Source organism: Littorina saxatilis, linkage group LG12 (assembly GCF_037325665.1).
Source record: "Littorina saxatilis isolate snail1 linkage group LG12, US_GU_Lsax_2.0, whole genome shotgun sequence".
Classification (NCBI taxonomy): Eukaryota; Metazoa; Mollusca; class Gastropoda; order Littorinimorpha; family Littorinidae; genus Littorina; species Littorina saxatilis.
In genome coordinates this window covers 69,876,685-69,901,477 of record NC_090256.1, presented here as the reverse complement: position 1 = coordinate 69,901,477, position 24,793 = coordinate 69,876,685, and the positions used below count along the sequence as shown (strand labels likewise).

At 38.4% G+C, this 24,793-nt stretch overlaps 1 protein-coding gene across 1 annotated transcript in view; it reads right to left on the bottom strand.

Annotated features, from left to right (window-relative positions):
* Nucleotides 1-3,131: 3,131 nt before the first annotated feature.
* LOC138982672 (homeobox protein MSX-1-like) overlaps nt 3,132-24,793 on the bottom strand; it is a 25,450-nt gene continuing 3,788 nt past the window's right edge. The window contains exons 2-3 of the mRNA XM_070355995.1: nt 5,814-6,004; nt 3,132-5,437 (exon numbers count right to left, since the gene is read on the bottom strand). Coding sequence (XP_070212096.1) covers nt 5,195-5,437; nt 5,814-6,004 — 434 coding nt within the window. The 3' untranslated portion in view covers nt 3,132-5,194. The remainder of the gene's footprint in view (nt 5,438-5,813; nt 6,005-24,793) is intronic.

Here is a 24,793-nt window from a genome sequence, read left to right as displayed (position 1 = left end):
ATACCGAAGGGGAACATTTACGAGAAAGACGACTGCAAAGTTTTCGGATTTTCTATTTACTGTTATCATAACTTTTTCCAGTTCTCCCTCATTCCCGCAAAAACCATTACAATGATAAAAAGCATTGAATATTACGCATGCAAGGACAGCATTATCCTTACCTGGCGAATACCCAAACAATGGGAAAAACAGGTAATATTAAGAAAGGGAGAAAAAAAAACCACCACAAAACAAATACGACAAAATCATAAAAATATTCAGAAGGGCTATTAAACAGACGCGTAACTGAAAAGGAAACAGGATTAATAACAATGTAAACAAAGGAACAGAACATAAACGAAATACAACTGCATACAAAATAAAACAAAACGACAATCAATGATCACAGCTTGATGACAGATCGCATTAATTACTGATTACAATCTTCTCACATCGAAATAAATAACTGCCCATGGCGTTTGAATGTAAGTAATAGCCAGATCAATAATCATTGGATTATAAGCACACAAAAAGAATGAAATAATTAGGAAAAATGGAAACGCAGTTATTGAACAAGGACAACATTTAATGACATTAGTATATATATACATGCATGCATGCAGCGTGTGTTTTTTCCCCCGCTAGCTTATTTATATAAGTATCTTTGGCAAAATTTCAAATAGATTTAATATCATAATATATTACATTTTTTCTTTATAGGAAGACAATAAACATTTGTTATTTTCAAATCTTGCTTTTTCATATGTTACGTAGATTTCAATTGGTCCATTGGGCAAAACTGAGCTCAGTGCAAAAGTAATATCGACGCCATTTCCGTCGAAAACTGATATCGACGATCTCTTTATTGCTTCCCCACTTCAAAAACAAAATCACATAAATTTCAAAACAAAACAATATATGAAAATTTAATTATCCCAGAATTTAGTTCAGCAAATGACTAATTACTTTTTGAACGAAAAGACATTTGGAAATACTGAGAAGTACAAGAAAAGAGTGAACAAAAATAAATAATAATCAGAGGGAGGGACATGGAACAGCCAAAGCTGAGACAAAATACTTTTGTAATTTCTTTACAGTGAATACAAAATGTCCAGAGAAATAGCAATATATCTAACATTGACGGACTGTGTGATGATATCTTCTGCTATTGGTCTGTTTTGACAGTGATATCAAAATCTCGACCTCCGAAGATATCACACATTCCGTCAATATTGGGTAGTATTAAATATATGTTTATTTGTAAAAGGAAGGGTGATGTCTGCTTGGGTTTGGGGTTGTATGGAAAACAGTTGGTAAATGATATATTTTCGGTGGGAATGCAAGAACCTACACAATTATCACTTTCATTTCTATTGCTAAAAAAATAGTGCTTGCGTTAATTGACAAAGGTCGGTGATAAAAAGGGACATTTTATCGTAACCTCATGCACATATACACCTCCACGTTGTTCTAAAAATACCCCATCTGAGCACCGTTCTTTATATACTCTATACAAAAAATGAAAACAAAAACAAACAAAAAGGAACCGATAACGAAAAATGTATTCAATTTTTAAAACGTTGCTAAAAATCAAGGGTTCAGTATGATTAAAACTTGCTATTTTTTGTAATCTTGAAGGTACTGTGAGTTTTGCTAGAAGAAAACATCGTCGGTGCCCGGACAGTGTCATTGCGCCATGCTGAGCATGCGAACAGGTTCTGTTTGTTTCAAAGTTCTATGAAATCGGTGCAAGAAAGGCCAGGGCAGAAATTGGTGATGCACGTCATAGTTCCCCTCAAAATGGACGCCAAAAGCTCTCGTTTTCTACTGCGCTCCACACCTGCATCAGGATAGAGATGACATAACATGTGCACAGGAGATACGCAATATAGCAAAACAAAACAAACAGTTCTTGATCGATACTTGATTTGGCTTTTTCCTCGTATGTATAAATGTTGCCAAGTTACGCCTATTCTAAATTTGTGTCGATTTTTTAATTGGTACATGACGTTTTTGTCAGGTCGATTTTGGGGATACCCTTACTTCGACGGCAGTCACAACCTATAACAGAAATCTTTGCTCCAAAATGTGTCAGATAGCCAAGTGAAGGTCCTTCGATGGCATGTACAGTTTGAATAAAATGACACGGGAATGAATGATTTTTTTGGGGTATGAACATCGGTGCAATAATTTGCTTGCTCAGTTTAGAAACAAAATGCTTATGTAAAATACTTACTTCACGGAAGAACAATTGTTTTCGTTTGAAGGATCCATTGTTGTCAAAGTCAAAACTTCACGCCTACAAAACCTTCACAGCTCACTGTGCTTATATAAATCTGCATTCATAGTTTGTTGTTGATGTCTAGTGTTGGAGGATTGAGAAGAGGTGCGTTAAAAAAAAAATTAAAAAAAACTGCTGTGCTGTGCTGTGCTGTGCTGTGCTGTGCTGTGATGTGCCTCATCGATCGCTTAAGATAAGAAGAAAAAAAAGAATGAAGACAACAAAGAACAAAATCATACTTGTCAATGTTTTTTAACTTTTGATTTTGAATTTCCACATCAACGTTGCGTTTTTCTGAATACTACATCGTTTATAATTGTAGCATTCCGTCCAAACTCTGTTGGTGTTTTGTTATTGCTGCGTTTGATGTTACGTCGAGTGTATATTAAATCAATGCATTGTAAGTTCTTGCGTTTTACAAGCTTAAGTATAGACGCCCGCAAATGCACACTGTAGTGTATGTGTAAGCTTATACGTGTCTTACGTGTAGGCTGTACTTTGTTGTGACATTGTGAGATATGTGGGATGTTCAGATTTATTTTATGATTTTGTTTTATTTCCGATGCATCGTTCGCTGTAGTAAACATTAACCCATCTGAGAATGTCATTAAGAAAATAGCTAACAACAACAACAACAACAACAACAACAACAACAACAACAACAACAACAACAACAACAACAACAACCTATCACTAGCAAATCACACCCCAAAAAGAGGACAGTGAGGAAACCAGAAGTGAGAAACGAGAACTAGGAAGCGCGAATGATAAGAGATGTTGGGTGATGAGTGAGTTTAACGAATATTTCTAACAAAGAGCTATACATTCACTCTATGCACGTCAACCGGAAAGTCAAAACAAGAAATAGGTCTTCAAGTAAGCATGGTGGTTTTATTTGCAGAACTCACAAATGGAAAGAAACATTGATAAAGAAATCTAACGTATAGTTCAGGTCAATTTATACAATTATCTCGATCGCTTATTGGACCAAACACACACACACACACACACACACACACACACACACACACACACACACACACACACTCACGCACGCACACACACACACACACACACACACACACACGCGCGCGCACACACACACACACACACACACACACACACACACAGCTTAAATCTGTAAATCCATGCATATACACATATGCATACAAATAAATAATACATGAATGCATTAAGAATATAAACATACAGCTGGCATAGTGCCTGAAAAGCAACCCATAATATCAACATTACCCATAAATAAACAATATATACGTTATTTCTGACATCTGTCCTGAACAAAATAACAACAAGAATTGACCAAGGGCAAGATTTAAGGACAAGCAGCCATAACTGATTGTATAGCAAGGAGGAAGCATTAAGGACAAGCAGCCATAACTGAGTGTATAGCAAGGAGGAAGCATTAAGGACAAGCAACCATAACTGAGTGTATAGCAAGGAGGAAGTATGACTTTACCATTTACTTGCAGTTAAGAGAAATACAAACAAGCATCATTCAAACGCCGCAAATTAGCAAACGGTCGATTTGATTAATTTGCATCAAATTGTCATTAATTTTGTTTGTTGTAATGACTAAAATTGCCAACAAATTGAGACAGGATTGACTTTAACACTTTCAGCTGTCAGTCATAGTCTGATAAAAAGGAATAGCAAACACGATACAAGGCATGTGCAAAGAGTCTCTTTGAGTCATGCACATTCAGCAAATCATGTAATAACACAACTGTACACATTCCATGTACCATCTTTTTTTCCAGAACAGAGAGGGGAATATGGACACACACACACACACACACACACACACACACACACACACACACACACACACACACACACACACACATACACACACACTCCCACACATTAACATCATTCGTATAACGTCAACTGAAAGTATAGACATCTATATCACAGTCAAAACCAAAGTATGGGACAGGAAGAGAGGGACTTGAAATAAACAAATATTGCTCACTGCTACACAGTCTTCACCTGTCAATCATTGCACTTTGTCCACAAGTACCGTTGACGTCAGAATCTACGCTTTCTATGATGCGTTAACAGTGTGACGTACACGGCTTACGTCACCGCAAACTTTTCAGCTTGCCACGGGAACCTGCTATCCTATCATCAGTCAGTTTAATACTAATCTGTTGCAGATCTAGTTAATAAGTTCCCTAAGGAAAACAGTTGAACATGTAGAGAACAAAATCGGACAAAATCGTATGGGAAGTTATCAACATAACCAACTACACCAGGGAAGTTATCAACATAACCAACCACAACAGGGAAGTAAGTGTGACACCAAAAGAGCAGATGTCAGTTATTCATGAAATCAACAATATGCCACAGCTCTGTTGTAACGGAATCACACTACCCCAGACAGTGATGGATCGTGGAAAGATCCACCGATCCACAATTACCCTGCCGAGTTGAGACCAGTGCCACGCCTCGATGTCGGCACTCACAATGATAATCGCACAGTTCCGCGGCACATCTCATTGTTTTTTGCAGCAAAGTCTCGTGCTTCCATCGCGCTATACGCTTGCAGTTTCATCTCGTCTCATTCTTTTGAACGGGGTTCCGGTGTTTTTGTTTCTCCTAAAACACACACACACACCTAGTAAACTTTCACAGTTTGCTGCAAGTCGAAGCTGTGCCAGGATTCTTGACTTTTCAGTTCTTTGAATCCTGAAGGATCATTGTGGAACAACCAAAGCTAACAACATGCAACCGAAGATCAGACGAGTGTCATTTGAGATCTGGAACAGCTTATGACAGCATGGATTTCTGTATTGTGTCCTTTTCGCCTTGTATACCCCAGCAAAGATTATTACACCACATCGTTCTCTCGTCTTATTCAAGGGACGTACAACGGCCAAGATTATTACACCACACACTTCTCTCAGCCTATAGTCATGGGAGGTAATGCGAGCCCTGGAAAGCGGGGTAACCCTGCAGGCCGGCCAGAGGACCGAAGGGACCCTGCAGCAGAGCGGAGCGGGGGCCGAGTTGCGACAGGTGGGGGCTGAAGATGGAGGAGAGGTTGATGCCGACCACTGGGGGCATCATGGGCTTGGCTGCCATGCGCATCTTCTCCAGTTCCGCTTCCTGCAGGCGCTTGGCCTTGGCGCGGCGGTTCTGGAACCAGATCTTCACCTGAAGGAGGAGAAAGAAGAATATTTTTAGAATTGTTGTAATGAAATCGAAGTTACATTGTGTGTGTGTGTGTGTGTGTGTGTGTGTGTGTGTGTGTGTGTGTGTGTATGTGTGTGTGTGTGTGTGTGTGTGTGTGTGTGTGTGTGTGTGTGTGTGTGTGTGTGTGTGTGCAGAATTAAGTTTTCTTTGATCATTTTGAGATGCACATAATTATGCAAATCTTTGTGCCGAATAAATTAAGATGACCTTTTTTACGAGAAAAATAGTCCTATGCGCTTATATTGCTGCGTGTATGTTGTAAACAGGATTTTTTTGTTGTTGTCTGAGTCAGCAAAATGTGTTTCAATGAGTTTTTACATGAACAATAACTACACACCTGTGTTTCAGTGAGCTGGAGAGACGAAGAGAACTCTGCGCGCTCGGCAATGGACAGGTACTGTTTCTCGCGGAACTTGCGCTCCAGCGACAGGAGTTGGGACGTGGTGAAGGGTGTACGGGGTTTACGGTTAGGCTTGTGTTTCCGTAGCGTCATCTTGCCCGGCGTCATACGAGGGGGGCTCGGTACACCTGCAGAACAGAGAAAATCATTAGTTATAATACATACAGTGAAAATGTTGTGATGTCAGTTTATGTATGAAGTAAGGCGAGAGATGGTGTGCAGACATTGAAACAAAATATATATCTAAATGCAAATGTCATAAATATTTCAACAGAAATAAAACTTTGCCACTTTTTTTGAAACCAAATCGAAACGAGAAGAGTTAAAACCAAATTGATATCAAAAATTAAATCAACGAATGAACAAACAAACGAAACGGAAAAATACGACAACAAACGAAACAAACCGACAAACAACAACACAAAACACTTCTAAACACACAACAACAACAACACAAAACACTTCTAAACACACAACAACAACAACACAAAACACTTCTAACACCCAACAACAACAACACAAAACACTTCTAAACACACAACAACAACAACACAAAACACTTCTAAACACACAACAACAACAACACAAAACACTTCTAAACACACAACAACAACAACACAAAACACTTCTAAACACACAACAACAACAACACAAAACACTTCTAACACCCAACAACAACAACACAAAACACTTCTAACACCCAACAACAACAACACAAAACACTTCTAAACACACAACAACAACAACAACAACACAAAACACTTCTAACACCCAACAACAACAACAACACAAAACACTTCTAAACACACAACAACAACAACACAAAACACTTCTAACACCCAACAACAACAACACAAAACACTTCTAACACCCAACAACAACAACACAAAACACTTAGCAACCACGACTCCTGTCATTCTTTTTCTCTCTCATCGAAGCGCGAGATGCACCCAAAAGACATGTACATACATCCTTCTCTTGGCTATTCTACTGTTTTCAGTTCTGCTAGGAAATGTCACTTAGTTTAAGTTTGTACAGAGCCAGAGTTGGGTGCTTTTATGGAAGGGCAGTGGTTCTTTGTCGCAAATTGTCATTTTTGTGTAAAAATACTGTACTACCATTTTTGATCCTGTTCTGTAAATGTTCCAACCGTGTCACGCTATCGTTGTGTACTTTCTTATTTTTCGCCAGCTCTCTTTGTGCTAAGAAACGTGCAACTGAACGTCTTGTTAGCAGAGATATTTATGATAAAGACAGTAAGAATAATTATGTAGATAAACTGTTTGCCCGGACATCATTTTATTTAGCCGGTGATGTTGAGAAAAATCCAGGCCCAGATGAAAATAAGGTCACTGTGGTACACATTAACGTTAGAAGCTTAAGAAATAAAATTGATTTGTTACAACCTGAAGTTCAGCAGCATGATATTTTGACACTTTCTGAGACATGGTTGTCACCTGCAGATGATAATTCCTCTTTAAGTATACCTAATTTTAATCCTCCTGTACGCCTCGACCGTCCAGGTGATCCTCATGGAGGCGTGGCCATTTACGTTAAGAATTATTTATACTGTAAACCCCGACCTGATCTCCAAGTTGATGGTCTTGAAGCAGTCTGGATTGAGACAAAGTTGGGCCACGAAGGCATTTTGATTGGCTCATTCTATCGCCCACCCAATGCAAATATTCATTATTGGGATTTAATTGATGAAAATTTAAGGCGAGTGAATAACCAGTTTTTGAGATTTGTGATTTTGGGCGATTTCAACGTCGACATCCTGAACTCTCCATCGCGGAACTTTTTGAATATTTTACAAGCGCACCAGCTCTGTCAACTTGTGAATACGCCGACACGTGTAACAGCCACCACAAGTACATGTATCGACCTCATAATTACCCAGACTCCTCAGTTGGTTAAATCTGTGAATGTTTTGCCACCTATTTGTAGCGACCACAGTGTACCACAAGCTGTTTTAGATAGAAGTGTGAACAAAAATATTTCCTATAAAAGAACAATTTTTAATTATAGTAAACTTAATGTTGATGGTTGCTGTGCAGCACTTTCTCAGGTTAACTGGCAAGAAAGTTTGATGAAGGAGGTGTTTGATAAAAGTGTTAATAATATCTTTTCTGCAATCTTTATGGATATAGCAAAACAGTTTATGCCAGTAAAAGAAGTTACGATACGCCCTAAAGACGCACCCTGGATAACACCTGAAATCCTAATGTTAATTGACCAACGTGACCAGATTCACTTGAAAGCCAAAACAAGCAAGCAGCCGGAAGACTGGTTGAACTATCGCCAGGCACGTAACCTTATTACAACAAAGAAAAGAGAACGTATTATTGAATTCTATTCCGAATTAGATGTTACAGTTTCTGATCCAACGCAATTTGGTAGCAAAGACTGGTGGAAACTGATGAAGTCATTCATGAAGAAGAAAGGTTTATGTGAAGATGAAATTCCACCTATCTGTGACAACGGCAAAGTTTACGAATTAAGCCAAGACAAAGCCAACGCCTTTAATAATTTCTTTATAAAAAATTCCACTGTCGAAAACCCAGACGATGAAGTCCCTCAAGTCCCGTTGTTAGATCGCGAATTTTGTGATATTGTTTTGTCAGTTAACGAGGTAAAAGATGTAATTAGAAACCTTGATAAAAGAAAAGCCATTGGTCCCGATTTGATTCACAACAGACTTCTCATAGCAGCATTAGATGTTATTTCGGAGCCACTGACGTATATCTTCAACAGGAGTCTGAGGGAAGGAGTTTATCCTAACATGTGGAAAACAGCTAATGTTACGCCTATTTACAAGACAGGTCCTGCAGACGCTTGTAATAATTATCGTCCGATTTCCTTGTTGAGCTGTGTTGGCAAAGTCTTGGAGCGATGTATTCACAGCCAATTATATAACTTCTTACAATCCAACAACATTCTCACACCTATCAGTCCGGTTTTATACCCGGCGACTCGACGATCTGTCAACTTGTCTCCATATATAATGACTTGTGTTCAAACTACGACAACGGTTTAACAACACAGGCGGTATTTTTTGATGTGTCAAAAGCTTTTGATAAAGTTTGGCACAAAGGATTATTGGTAAAACTGGAGTCGATTGGTGTTAGAGGCCGACTATTGTCATTGTTTCGTAGCTATTTAACAAACCGTGTTCAATCAGTTGTTGTTAAAGGTGCCAAGTCAGAGTTAAAAGGTTTACAAGCAGGCGTTCCTCAGGCTTCAGTGTTAGGCCCCTTGTTATTTTTGATTTATATAAATGATATTGTAAATGATATTGAGTCTGTTATCAAATGTTTGCTGATGATACTAGTTTGTCACTTGCATTAAATGACCCGATACGACGTGCCGAAATTCTTAATTCAGACCTTGATAAAATTAGTAGTTGGGCAGCACGTTGGAAAGTTACATTTAATGAAACCAAAACTAAACTGCTGAATATAAAACGTGATTTAAACCAAAATGACCCTCTATTTTGTAATGGAAATCTCCTGGAAGACATACCAGAACACAAGCATCTTGGCATTTTTTTGCAAAACGATTGTAAATGGGACGCTCAAATTAGAAATATTGTGAAAAAGACCACTTTGTTGATTAACTGCTTAAGATATTATAAGTATAAGTTATGCAGAAATAGTTTGGAAATAATGTATAAATCTTTTATTCTGCCACATTTCGATTACGCTGATGTGTTATGGAACAATTGTACCGAAGCCTTATCAAAAACACTTAAAAAATTACACCTTGAAGCATTACGTGTTATAATTGGCGGTGTGCGGGAAACAAGCCATGATAAGATTTACAAAGAAAGTGGTTTTTGTAGTTTAAAGGAACGCCGAAAACGACATAAATTAATTTTATTTCACAAAATGGTTCATGGTAAATGTCCACAATATTTAATTAACCTCTTGCCACCACTAGTCTCTTCACTAAATCCCTACCACAGAAGACGACCATTCGAAAGATTCGTACCAGCACATAGGACAGACATATTCCGAACATCCTTCATTCCATTCTCCACAGTTTTATGGAATAAATTGCCTGATGTGATTAAAACAACAAATTCAATAAGCGAGTTTAAGCATTATTTACAAAGTCCTGATCATAGTGTACCAGCTTATTATTATTTTGGAAAACGACAGACAGAAGTTCAACACTGCAGAATGCGTTTAAATATTAGTAACCTAAATTCAGACTTGTGTAAACGCCATCTAAAAGATAACGCACAGTGTGTTTGCGGTGATCCAAATGAAACAGCCGATCATTATTTATTAAACTGCACTTTGTATGCAGATGCTCGTCTGACAACAATCAATTCGTTGCCTGTTCACTTCAGACGCATGGAAATATTATTAAAAGGTAGCGAGCAATATTCTGTTCGTAATAACATATTGATATTTGAGTCTGTCCAATCGTTTATTGTTAAATCTGGTCGACTGATTTGATGGATGTGTTCACGCATTGATAGTGTATTATGTGTGTGGGCAGGCGTATGTGTACCTCCACACTGCCTCTCTCTGTGTTATCGTATTTGATTACATAAGCAGCGTATAAGTAATGATTATTATCGTTTGTCTCGTATTTTATATGTTAACGATTTACTGCCTTCCATAAAAAATGGTTACATTTACTTGAATTTACATGTTGCATTTCTTAGACTTGATGCTCTCTTCCTATGCGCTTTCGTCCTAGTCTCTCCTTGTGGTTGTTAGTACTTTCTTCCTCCTCCCCCTCCCTTTTCTTTTTTATCTTCTGTAGATTCTTTTGTTCCTATTTAGCTCCCCATCCCCATTCTTTCAATTTGTTCTTCTGGTTTATTGTTGTTATGTCCACCATTACGAAAATGTGTGTCATTTAGTATTGTTCTGGTCACGTGATATAAGCATTTGCTTGAGTGCGTGTCCTAGCTGTGTGTTTCGAACTGTTCATGCGAAGAAATTCTGAATACAATTTTGTTTAAACCAACACAAAACACTTCAAAACACACAACAACAACAACTACAACACAAAACACTTCTAAACACACAACAACAACAACAACACAAAACACTTCTAAACACACAACACCAACAACGAAAAAGAAACACAATCAGTACGAAACACATGTAACCAATGCTGTGGTCATGGTAATGCATAGGTTGAAATGTCCTAAAATATAACAAGGTCGAAATTAGCACAGAACAAATTGTGGGTAATTTTCCGGTTCTGTTTTGTTACAGTTAAAATCTTCAATATGTTAAGAAAATCCATGGACATAAATGAACTCTTGTATAACAAATTTGGAAAACAAATAGTACGTATTTACTAAGCTGATATACCATAAGCGTGCGTGAATGCGTGTGTGTGTGCGTGCGTGCTGGCACTAAGTGGGTGCGTGCTAGCATGTATACGTGCGTGAGTGTATGCGTTCGTGCATGCGACCGTGCGTGTGAAAGAGAAGTAACATGTTAAGGAGAGTGATTTCACGGATAATCTCATCAATAAAACGGAGACCATAAACGCGAACCAGAAGAAAGTCGACCCATGCAGTTGTTCGGTTTTCAACTCGTGTTAATCACGCAATTAAAACTTTTTGCAGCCTTGTTAATAATTGTGTCATAAAAAGCTCGCGACACATGCTCGCTAATATCATACACCGGGAACAGTTCTGCACTATGATTGACGGGTGTAATTCTTGGTGTTAGGCCCCGCCCTTTTTTTTGTTATTTATTATTTTACATTTATTCAAGTTTTGTTTCTGCGACTTTTTGCGATCTGTGTTTTTTTAAAGATTATTTTAATTATTTTGATATTTATATTCATATTTATATTATTTTATTTTATTTTAATTTTTATTATTTTAATTATTTTAATATTTAAAGCTTCTGAATTAAAATCAACTGTTAGACGGTTATGACAGTAATGAATGTATATTTAAACAAATTCTGTAGACGAAGACAAAATATAATAAATAAAGAGATAAATGATAAATAATGATCAAATAAATAAATACCGTTGAAGTAATCAAATTAAGACCGGCAATCCAATCTTAAACTAGTAAGAAAGACGTACTGTATAAAATCTTTGCTAAAACAACCATGACCCAAACAAATATACGCTTTCGATTTAAAAAACAAAACTCACGTTTAAAAGCGTGTTTTGTGCATGTTTTTTTGTGTGCGTGATTCTGTTGTTTTATTTAATGTATTGATTTTCTTTTGCGAAGTTGGATTCACTAAAAACAAAATTACGAACAAATTATGACCATGCATGGACAAAATAAATGCATGAGTACAAACCCCAAGTGCATGATCGTCCCTGTGTACGTATTCCCATCACCCTATAGCCCCCTACCCATTCTCCATCCCCACCCCCACTCACCCTCACTCCTCATATTTTGAACGTTGCTGTACGGTGACGCCGATTGGAATAAAAGTGGGAACACTAGATCGATGAGCGTGCAGGGAGGCATAGACGCGCAGCAGACCCCAGCGACAGGTTTATTCCACGCCTTCACTCGGGTGGGCTTCATCTCACTTTTTTTTCTCTTTTTTTCTCCTCACTTTAACCACTTTGAATTGTTAATTTGCTTTCGTGCTCGGCTATAAGCACTGGACCTGGTCGAGATCAGCTAGCCTCCGGGCGAAAAACGAAGAGTGAAAGATTCAAACAGTGCTCTGTCTTTAGTATCACTGCATCAGTATATATACAAAATGGACTTCAGACTAGCAAGTAGGCTTATATCGGTACGTCATTACAGTTCAACCTCTCGGTCCTTGCATGTGTGTCATCTGACAGTGAGAAATGAAACACCCAGAACGTAGTGTTGTTGACATTTCAAGAGTATGTTTGGTGGTTTGTTGACAGACCAGCTTTTTTGTTGGTCCAAAGGGGGGGGGGGGATACCGTCGACGCGTCTTCTGTTTATTCTTTATCGACCAAGATAGCTTACACTGAGGTACTACATCAGATACCTTCTAAATCCTGTGTTCAGGCTTGTATTATTTGTAATCGTTGTTTTTTGTTCAATTACATGCATGCATGTTACATGTTGTCAAACCGTCATGCGTGCATCTCTACCACGCGGCGGTGGCTGTGTCGCTGACAAAAGCATTACACCTAATATGCATCATTATGTTGAACGGTTTTGAACAAATACGTTTGAGTTATTTCACTAACATTTATACAAGCACATGATACCAAAAAACACACACCAAAACACAGTACATGTAGTATATATATACTACAGAGCACACAAGTTCCCACGGGTGCATTAGGCTAATATTCACAGCATCCGGGTCTCAGTCAGCGTCCCGCGTGACCCTGTTCTAACAGTAAAGCAAATGGCGGACCCCCTGCACCACTCTGTCTACTTATGCCTGCTCCCTACTGATTTCAAAGGCGGGAGAACAAGACAGTACAGGGGAACCCCCTTGTAAAACTCTAACTCAAAGATAATCAGGTCGTCAAAGTGAGGGAGTAGAGTTACATTTACAGATGTTTTGATATTGTGTGAACAGAACATCCCAAAACAACTATGGGGTCTTAATCTGGACTGGGTGGCCGAGTGGTAACGCACTTGCGCTCGGAAGCGAGAGGTTGCGAGTTCGACCCTGGGTCAGGGCGTTAGCAATTTTCTCCCCCCTTTCCTAACCTAGGTGGTGGGCTCAAGTGCTAGTCTTTCGGATGAGACGAAAAACCGAGGTCCCTTCGTGTACACTACATTGGGGTGTGCACGTTAAAGATCCCGCGATTGACAAAAGGGTCTTTCCTGGCAACATTGTATAGGCATAGATAAAAATGTCCACCAAAATATCCGTGTGACTTGAAATAATAGGCCGTGAAAAGTAGGATATGCGCCGAAATGGCTGCGATCTGCTGGCCGATGTGAATGCGTGATGTATTATGTAAAAAAAATTCCATCTCACGTGCACACGGCATAAATAAATCCCTGCGCCTTGAATATGTGCGCGATATAAATTGCATAACAAATTAAAAATAAAGTAGATGTGTACTGCCGGGCAGTACATACCCCAAGCGAAGTCGTCCATCTGTGTGTACATGATTCTCTCTCTCTCTCTCTCTCTCTCTCTCTCTCTCTCTCTCTCTCTCTCTCTCTCTCTCTCTCTCTCTCTCTCTCTCTCTCTGTCTTAAAATGTGTCATCGATGACGTGTTTTCATACTTGCTAATGCGGCAGGCTAATCATGACGTCAAATTGAAACTTCTTGAAGTCTCTCAGAAAGGGACATGAAAACCATGTGGGGGTTACTGGTTTGGGCTGAAAAAAAAACCAACTCCACCTAAAATTCAAGCGCCTATGGGGCTGAATTATGCAGCATAAATTGTGAAACATCAGGATATCTCACACTTTCAATTCTGCCATCATGTCAAATCTGACAACAAACCTACCCACAAAATGTCATAAATATCGGTGTAGAATTGAGACTTAACGGTTTTTAACTGCCAAAAATAAGTTTTTTTGACTGGAATAGTTTGTCTTGAAATTCAGTTTGGGACAACGGACCCACCCACTAAATTTCATAAAGATAGGTGAAAATTTAAATGTAACGGTTTTTAACTGCCAAAATTATGTTTTTCTTCTGGAAAAGTATGGAGTGAAAATCAGTTGGGGACAACGAACCTACCCACAAAATTTCATAAATATCGATGAAGAATTGAGATTTAACGGTTTTTAACTGCCAAAAATAAGGTTTTTTGTCTGGAAAAGTATGTCTTAAAATTCAGTTTGGGACAACGGACCCACCCACTAAATTTCATAAAGATAGGTGAAGAATTGAAATTTAACGTTTTTTAACTGCCAAAATTATGTCTTTCTTCTGGAAAAGTATAGAGTGAAAATCAGTTGGGGACAACGAACCTACCCACAAAATTTCATAAATATCGGTGAAGAATTGAAATTTAACGGTTTTTAACTGCCAAAATTATGTTTTTCTTCTGGAAAAGTATGGAGTGAAAATAAGTTGGGGACAACAAACCTACTTTTAAAATTTCATAAGAATCAGTGAAGAAATAGGATTTAACGATTTTTTAACGGCCTTTAAATCATTGGTGATGTCATCATAACCCAGTCGTTGTAGTTGTCGTCGTAGTTGTTGGTGTTGTTGTTGTCATGTTCGTTGTCGTGATTGTTGTTGTTCTCGTGTTGTTGTTTTTGTTGTTGTTGTTGTTGTTGTTGTTGTTGTTGTTGTTGTCGTCGTCGTCGTCGATGTCATTTGTTGTTGTTGTTGTTATCGTCGTCGTCGTCGTCATCGTCGTCGTTGTCAGAGGTTATTTCTAAAGATTTCATTGATAGTCTTTGTTCTCGTCACCAAGACTTGCTAAGAACAAGCTTGGAACAGCAAGAGTTCCAAGAACAAGATTAGAACAACTCATTACATCATTACCAGTACGTCATTTGTATTTAGAACACACTTTAGAAAAAAACTCTTCAGCTACAAACCAGTCACCCTCACATGTCGGAGGTGTTTGTCTAAACCACTTACTGAAATGTTTTGAGGTTTAATGACCATACACATGTTGAACCGGTGAGTGTCTTCCGCTGCTTAATTCGCAAATAACTATTTTATTAAAGTCCGCTTGAAACGCTCAAAGATGAAATTCCATGTTAAAAAGTGACAAAAGTTTCACATTTTCCCGTTGTAACAGCTTCCGATGATATTATATGAAAATTCTGATCCTCTGAGAGGATTCCCCGAAACAAAATCAGTTTGTACGCCTAATTTTAATAGAATTGTCCAAACAGTGTCGCTAATATTGTGCTAAAAGATGAATTCTAGAACAATGTTCACAGACAGACACCACTTGGCAAAAAAATTTTCAGTGCTGGGAGATGAAAAAAAAAACTACCTCGCTACGCGCGGGCTCCGCCCGCGCTCCGCTTGGATAAAGTAGATGTGTACTGCCGGGCAGTACATACCCCAAGCGAAGTCGTCCATCTGTGTGTACATGATTCTCTCTCTCTCTCTCTCTCTCTCTCTCTCTCTCTCTCTCTCTCTCTCTCTCTCTCTCTCTCTGTCTTAAAATGTGTCATCGATGACGTGTTTTCATACTTGCTAATGCGGCAGGCTAATCATGACGTCAAATTGAAACTTCTTGAAGTCTCTCAGAAAGGGACATGAAAACCATGTAGGGGTTACTGGTTTGGGCTGAAAAAAAAACCAACTCCACCTAAAATTCAAGCGCCTATGGGGCTGAATTATGCAGCATAAATTGTGAAACATCAGGATATCTCACACTTTCAATTCTGCCATCATGTCAAATCTGACAACAAACCTACCCACAAAATGTCATAAATATCGGTGTAGAATTGAGACTTAACGGTTTTTAACTGCCAAAAATAAGTTTTTTTGACTGGAATAGTTTGTCTTGAAATTCAGTTTGGGACAACGGACCCACCCACTAAATTTCATAAAGATAGGTGAAAATTTAAATGTAACGGTTTTTAACTGCCAAAATTATGTTTTTCTTCTGGAAAAGTATGGAGTGAAAATCAGTTGGGGACAACGAACCTACCCACAAAATTTCATAAATATCGATGAAGAATTGAGATTTAACGGTTTTTAACTGCCAAAAATAAGGTTTTTTGTCTGGAAAAGTATGTCTTAAAATTCAGTTTGGGACAACGGACCCACCCACTAAATTTCATAAAGATAGGTGAAGAATTGAAATTTAACGTTTTTTAACTGCCAAAATTATGTCTTTCTTCTGGAAAAGTATAGAGTGAAAATCAGTTGGGGACAACGAACCTACCCACAAAATTTCATAAATATCGGTGAAGAATTGAAATTTAACGGTTTTTAACTGCCAAAATTATGTTTTTCTTCTGGAAAAGTATGGAGTGAAAATAAGTTGGGGACAACAAACCTACCTTTAAAATTTCATAAGAATCAGTGAAGAAATAGGATTTAACGATTTTTTAACGGCCTTTAAATCATTGGTGATGTCATCATAACCCAGTCGTTGTAGTTGTCGTCGTAGTTGTTGGTGTTGTTGTTGTCATGTTCGTTGTCGTGATTGTTGTTGTTCTCGTGTTGTTGTTTTTGGCTCACGTAAGTGTAGCCTATGCGATGGTAAACTTTGTCTGTCTGTGCGTGCGTATGTATGTGTGTATGTCTGTGGTAGAAACTTTAACATTTTTGGCTAAACACCGAAATACTCATTTCACGTGGTTAATTTTCAAGCACCATCTTCAAATTATTGAAGCAATGATCAACATTGTGTCGGCATGTATGTAGTTAAAGCGTGTATCCAAAGAAAACGGGTGGTGGGGGGTTTTGAAGGGGTACAAGCAGTTGACTGGTTTGTGTCGTGTTTGGCATGTAGACGGCAGGTCAGGTGTCAAGATCAGGTCAGGGGTCGCGCGAAGGATTGTGGTCCAGTTCTCACCTCGCCGATTCGCCGGGGAAGACGATTTCATGTTGTTCGGTTTCTAAGCTCCAGAAAAGTAAATAAAGAAGATACCAAAGGGAGATTTCCTACAATTTGATCTGCACAGCGTGTTTCCAATGTCCACGCGAGGAAGAGCTGTCGAAAGCGCGGCAGTCAGTGTCGATCTTGCAGCCGTATCCCGGTAAGTTCAGAGACAGATCTAGTGTCTCCCACTCTGATAACGTGTCACCTACTGTTAATCCGTTTTGTTTTAATTTCTTTTTATTTCAGCAGACACGGATGTCAAACACTGTGCTAGGCAGTCACCTCTAGTGAAATGAGTTGATCTAAAGTGCCTGTAATGTTTGGATGTCTTTGCTCGTGGTTCGATTTATGTGAATTTCAAGACTTGCAGTAGAGTCTCAAGTTAAGTTTACTCTGCCCGAAAAAAACTGTCCACCATTTACTTGAACATGCAGATATAAGGAAACGGAATGAATCTGTTCTCAAAGTCAAAATGATCACGATTTTTTCCTCAGATTCAAAACATGCACTGTCATGGTTTTGTCTGTACAATTTAGTAAGTCTTAAGTACTTTGCAACAACTTCTTTGAACGTGAAACAAAGACAGTTTTTGAATGCTAGATCTGTATCGCGTTTCATTCCAGACTCGATCCTCTCTTTGATTGTAGATCTACTGTTTGCTGTTTACGCACTATCATATGATTCGCTATGTAACGTTTGGTAAGCTTACCTTGCAACAGCTTTCTTGTCTTTGTTGGCATTTCTGGCTGTGTTGACCGTCAGAATTATTTTAAGAACCAGGCTGCTGCAGTCGACATGTTTCGCATATTGTAGGGTTACCATGCTGCATAGGTAAAGTGGCTTGTATAACCTGACTATTCTGTTTCAAAACACTGTTTATATTTGTGTAGGTTGTAGTCATCATAACTAATCGCATTTTGCCATTTGTTTCAGAAAGGAGGTTAACCTACAACAAGATCGACGCTATGTCAGATATGCCTCAGCCACATGAAGACTTCCGAATTTAGATCTACTCGGCATGGTGACAAGTCTTGATGAAAAGTATAGGACTGAGGACAGCAGTGGAAAAAGTGCCCACATGGCAGGTACCTAACCTATTACCCTAGTCATTTTATCTGTTTGCCTTCTTTTGAAAATTATACATGGAGTTGATATGATGCGTTAGTTTTAACTGTGTGTGTGTGCGCGTGTGTGTGTGTGTGTGTGTGTGTGTGTGTGTGTGTGTGTTTGTGTGTGTGTGTGTTACGGAGTGAGTGAGTTTGTGTTATGTTACTGTTTGTCGATTTCTTACGGGAGCCTTGAAGGCTTCGCCTCTTGTTGTTGTTGTTGTTGTTGTTGTTGTTGTTGTTGTTGTTGTTGTTGTTGTTGTTGTCGTCGTCGTCGTCGATGTCATTTGTTGTTGTTGTTGTTATCGTCGTCGTCGTCGTCATCGTCGTCGTTGTCAGAGGTTATTTCTAAAGATTTCATTGATAGTCTTTGTTCTCGTCACCAAGACTTGCTAAGAACAAGCTTGGAACAGCAAGAGTTCCAAGAACAAGATTAGAACAACTCATTACATCATTACCAGTACGTCATTTGTATTTAGAACACACTTTAGAAAAAAACTCTTCAGCTACAAACCAGTCACCCTCACATGTCGGAGGTGTTTGTCTAAACCACTTACTGAAATGTTTTGAGGTTTAAAGCCATATGTACTCGATGACTATACACGCTAATTGCTTTATCAACAGCTGGAGACATGCTAAATTAAGTTCCCTGCAAAATATTGTGGTCTAGGACCCCTTCAATGTTGAGATATGTTAATTTTCATTTTGATCTGGATCGTCCTATTTATAGATTTGCCAACAGAGGTAGCGTTGACGCAAGGGAAATAACTCCGCGTCTTTGTTTACATCCAAAGTTTTTGAGACTCTAAAACAAGCTGTAATGCATGTATATGGTCCGCGCATGGCGACATATCGTCATTACATGGTCTTATGGTGCGTTTGACATCGATTATGGGCAAACTACACTTTGTAAACACGGGAGCGCGTACATATGCCTTTAATGACCATACACATGTTGAACCGGTGAGTGTCTTCCGCTGCTTAATTCGCAAATAACTATTTTATTAAAGTCCGCTTGAAACGCTCAAAGATGAAATTCCATGTTAAAAAGTGACAAAAGTTTCACATTTTCCCGTTGTAACAGCTTCCGATGATATATGAAAATTCTGATCCTCTGAGAGGATTCCCCGAAACAAAATCAGTTTGTACGCCTAATTTTAATAGAATTGTCCAAACAGTGTCGCTAATATTGTGCTAAAAGATGAATTCTAGAACAATGTTCACAGACAGACACCACTTGGCAAAAAAAATTTCAGTGCTGGGAGATGAAAAAAAAAACTACCTCGCTACGCGCGGGCTTCGCCCGCGCTCCGCTTGGATAAAAAATAAATCCCTGCGCTTAGAACTGTACCCACGGAATACGCGCGATATAAGCCTCATATTGATTGATTGATTGAATAGGGGTAAGTCTTAAATTGGAAGTAACTTTATAGACGTTATAAACACATCATCTGAAGGCTGCATGACATTGGCTCTTACAGGTAGGGGGGGGGGGGGGGGAAGTCTTAAACAGGGGAACCATAGATGGGGGGGGGGGGGGGGAGAGGGGCTGCAACATTTAACACATTCTCCCAGTTTTTTCCCAGCCAGCCATGCAGTGTTTGTGTGTAAACGTGTAATAGCGAATGTTACGGTGAAGTTGGGGTTTTGAAAACAGGGGTTCCACTGCAGAGCGCAAAACATTCACCCTACAGTCAGTTTTCCCAGCCCATGTTTGTGTCTTTGTGTTAGAATGCGTGTGAGCAGAATGTTGGGGAAAGATACGCGCGGCAGTAGGGGCCGATAAGGGTTGACTGCATGCTATAATTGCCGATATCGTCGCCGCGCGGAGAGGGCTTGCGGGGTAGAGCGCTTTATGAGGGGCCAACAGACAAATTGGGAAACAGGTGGACCGGGAGAGAAAGGCAGGGAAGGGGATTGAGGAGGTTATTATAGCTAGTATTATCTTTAGTGTTAGACATATTTATGACACACACACACACACATGTGCACGCATGCATGCACGCACGCAAGCACACACACATACACAATGCTTCAAGTGTTGCATGCAGCTATATATAGCAAAATGAAGCCATGGCAGTAACATGTCTGTGCACAGAAGCGAGTCTCACTGCACTGCAAGCTCGTTCAGCACGTGACCTCGTCTTGTGAAGCCAAGCAGGACAACGACAACCGATTACGATAGTGCAAAGTATAAGGAGACCAGAAAAATCGTTTCCAAACTCCCGTAATGAGCACTGTGCATATAGTGTGGATGTTTGGACTAGTAAATGTAACGTTTTGTTTTGTTAACAATGAAGGTTCCATTTAACCTACAATTCTTGTTTTTCGAATGAAACCAGCGTCATCCAGTGACATTCACCCGGCAATAAATGGCCATGCACTCTGCACTGAAAGCATGCAGTCAGGTATGTGTCCAGGGGGAAGCGTGCTCCCTACAGCCAAGTTAGAAACCTGGATATATACATCTGTGGCGGCTCACGTCATTTTTACAGGTGAACTGAGGTATGTTTAAAAACACATATAGTCACCGTTATTGTGTCGTTTATATAAACACGCGTATATAAATCATCGGCTCATTAAAATAGTGTGCGCAGCTGTTATTATTCCCCGCCATGCATGCACAGAAAATGACAACTCTATGCAGAGAGAATAAAACGAGCTCCATGGAGAGAGGATGACAACACATGTCTACATTACATTGCAATAATCCGCCAGTAATTGCCAGGGCCCATTTCATGAGCGGGAGGGCCGAGACAATGAACAGGACACAATGTTAATTATGATCGCACACAGCACAGAGATCGCGGCGTGTAAATGACTCATTAGGCCGGCCCGAGCAGCTGTCTCTGCGTGTAGCTCTATTCTGCCCTATACTCAACAAAACGCTAACAAAATTAATTGACAGTTTTTGTCGGAGGTGTTGAGCCTCGGGTCGGAGTGGTATGAAGTGTGTGCGGTGTGTTAATCTACCGATAAATGCATTGTGCATGTTAAGGGGCGAAGAAACCAGGAATTTGGAGGACATCAAATTCCCCTCCCCCTCCTGCCGTCCTGTCTATAGGTTGGGGGGGGGGGGGGAGCGGCAGAGTGTATCTTGCCCCCCCCCCATCCCCCTCACCCTATACAATCACATGGAAGGGGTTACTTTATTTTTAGTCAGAATAAGAACAAGACCTTGCAGTATCGAGGAAACTAGTGTAGAAAGATATGCTCGAGCTCCAAGTGAAGGCGCCTTCTATCACTCGCTTTTCCAGAATTGGGCAAAGACTATGCTATGCTATGCTATGATAATATTTATATTTTTGTCCCCAGAATTAGTATCTATTTGGGACATAACGTGGTTATATGCTAGGAAGGGCAAAGACTGACTGGCCAAACCTATATATATAGCCTACTGTGAGTATTTTCCTGCACGCCGGTAAACTTCAGTGTCAGGTACTGAGTTATTCTTATGTATATTTAACTCGGTGGTATTGGATGCACCTCCCGCCCCCACCCCCAAAAATCCCCTCTTCCTCCGCCACTGCACGGTTTAATTGTGGATGGGATCTCATCAGTTGTTTTTGAGTGCGTTTGCTGTCACAACAATGAGCATTATAAGCGTTATCTGTCCATACACACAGAACGGGCCCGCGTTGCTATCACACGAATGGGAAACAATATATTTCCAATAAACTGGCGTTAACAAGCGGGTGTCGAGCACAAAGAGCCATTGTGGCGTCTCATCACAAGTGAATTAATTATCTCGCCAAATGAACACCGCTGCATGTGTGCATGATCTCACTGCCATCATGGTCGTTATAGTCGATCATTTTGCATTGTTAACTTGACTATTCTAACCGATTATTTTGCATTGTTAACTTGACTATTCTAACCGATTATTTTGCATTGTTAACTTGACTATTCTAACCGATTATTTTGCATTGTTAACTTGACTATTCTAACCGATTATTTTGCATTGTTATTTCCTACAACGTATGCCCCTGGAAATGCAGTTAAAAAACACACACACAAAAACCACACAAAACAATTCAACTGGAGATCTTAACTGGTGATTTGTAGAGGAATTATACCTTTGAAAGACTGAAAGACGAAGAAGATAAGCTGTGCTTGTTGTGCTCCATTTATTTCATTGATTGTCAGCGGCATTGTTATTTGTAGTTATCTGAATAAAACTGTTTAAATCATATGATTTGTTTCTGTGTCACGTGGCGCACAGTGGATGTTTAGACAACTTATTTCTATGTATCAATATCTATTTATATGTTTCTTTGTTTATGTGTGTGTTTATTTGTGCATGTATGTACTTATGTGTTTGTATTTCATGTATTATGCATTTATAAAAAAAAATTCTTATTCATTTTTTTTAAATTTATTCATTTGTGTCCTTTTGTTTTATTATTGTTTATTCGTGTGATTATGTATTAATCTAAATATATGTTGTGTTTTTAATTTTTTTTTTAAATGTTTTTGTCTCATTGCTAGTGCTTTACAACTGTTAAGTAAGGGCTCAAACTGTTGACATTGATGACTTCCTTGTAATGAGTCTCATTATAACATTTTAACAAGACTTAATTGTAATAAAAAGTACAATTATATTGATCCCGCAGTTGGTGGTTATGATGATGATGGTAATAATGATGATGATGATGATGATGATGATGATGATGATGATGATGATGATGATGATGATGATGATGATGATTTTTTTTATTATTATAATAATAATAATAATAATAATAATAATAATAATAATAATAATAATAATAATAATAATAATAATAATAATAATAATAATAATAATAATAATAATAATAATAATGGACATTTGCTATAGCGCATAATCATATATATGCTCAATGCGCTTTACATATTAATTATTACGGTTACTATTACTATCGGTATTTTACTATTATTATTATTGGAAGCAGGCATGCTAAGAAATGAATTATATTCTAATGCAAACAGCTGTCAATGAGGGATAATAGGCCTTTGTATGTTCAAATATTAATGTGTTTTAGTTGTAATTATTTAACCTGGACGATTGAATAATACTGAGTTTCCCAAAATGTAATGCCACAGAGCAAAATTATAGATTGTGTGTGTATTATCGAGCATTTCATAAATTTTATAACGCTTGCTGTTGGCGCTGAAAGACAGAAATGTTTCGTTTACTTTAGCTATGGCGAAGTAAAATTTTAAACAGAATAAGATCTGCTGCTTGTGTTTATTTCTCTGTGCACAACTGAATTAGGATTTCTTTCTTTCCCATAGAAATTAATTAGTAACGGAATAATTATATCACGAACTGATAATAACAATGAATTGAAAACAAATAATCACCAGTGTTGGACTGATCGTGTAACCTCTGCGAACGCCAAGAAGAAGAAGAAGAAGAAAACAAAAAATAAGGATAGAATGATATAATTATAGAATGAGATAATACAAATAAAATGAGAAAAAAAAACTCCACATCAAAAAACACTAACAATACTCATAGTGCCATCAGAATGAATCAAGCTAGAGCAATATGAGAAGAAAAAAACCCACTGTGTTTATATGCGTGTGATTAAAAAAACAAGCCTATTAGTATTATACCGTATTTTTTTCTGAATCTGCAGTTTTGAAGAAAAAAAACACACAGAAAACTTAGTTATTGTAAATTATGCATGCATAACACCACTTGTATTAACTTAAGTAACCTTCGCTTATTTATACCTTTTAATGAAAAAAATCCCCGTCTCTTGCAAATTTGTATCACTGAAATCAATTAATCAATACAAGAGCCAACAAGTTAATGAATGAATAAATAAATAAATGAATGAGTGGATGAACGCACACGTAAACAAATCGAAACAAGAAAAAAAGATATAGGGATGTGTTTACATAATATTTTGTTGACGGTGATTAATTATACTTTGCTATGAGTATAATGTAAAATATTCTAGTGACGCATTAACATGACATTTAATCAAGATACAGTGAATACCCCACATTCCTCATATTTTCTAAAAGTAAGGCCAAAAAAATTACAAAATAAAAAAAATAAAGGAACTAAAAAATGAAGAGAGCAAAGAGCCTGTATTCAGATTGTTTCGCTTTGATGCAGCATACACGTACAGTATATAGCAGGTCTCTTATCTCTTTTTTGTAATTGTTTTTTTTTTAGAACTCTTTGGTTTTTGTCAATCTGTCTTGATTTCCTCCACCTCACCATGCATGCAATGCCATATCAATTATCAAATGTATGAAGCTGACAGACTGCCGATAGAGAGAACTGTCTTTGTCTTAAAACTTGTTTTGCGCATTGTGGGATGGTTTATACATGTTTTCTTTCACAAAATAATGTTCTGACTTCATTTTAACCTCGCCAGATA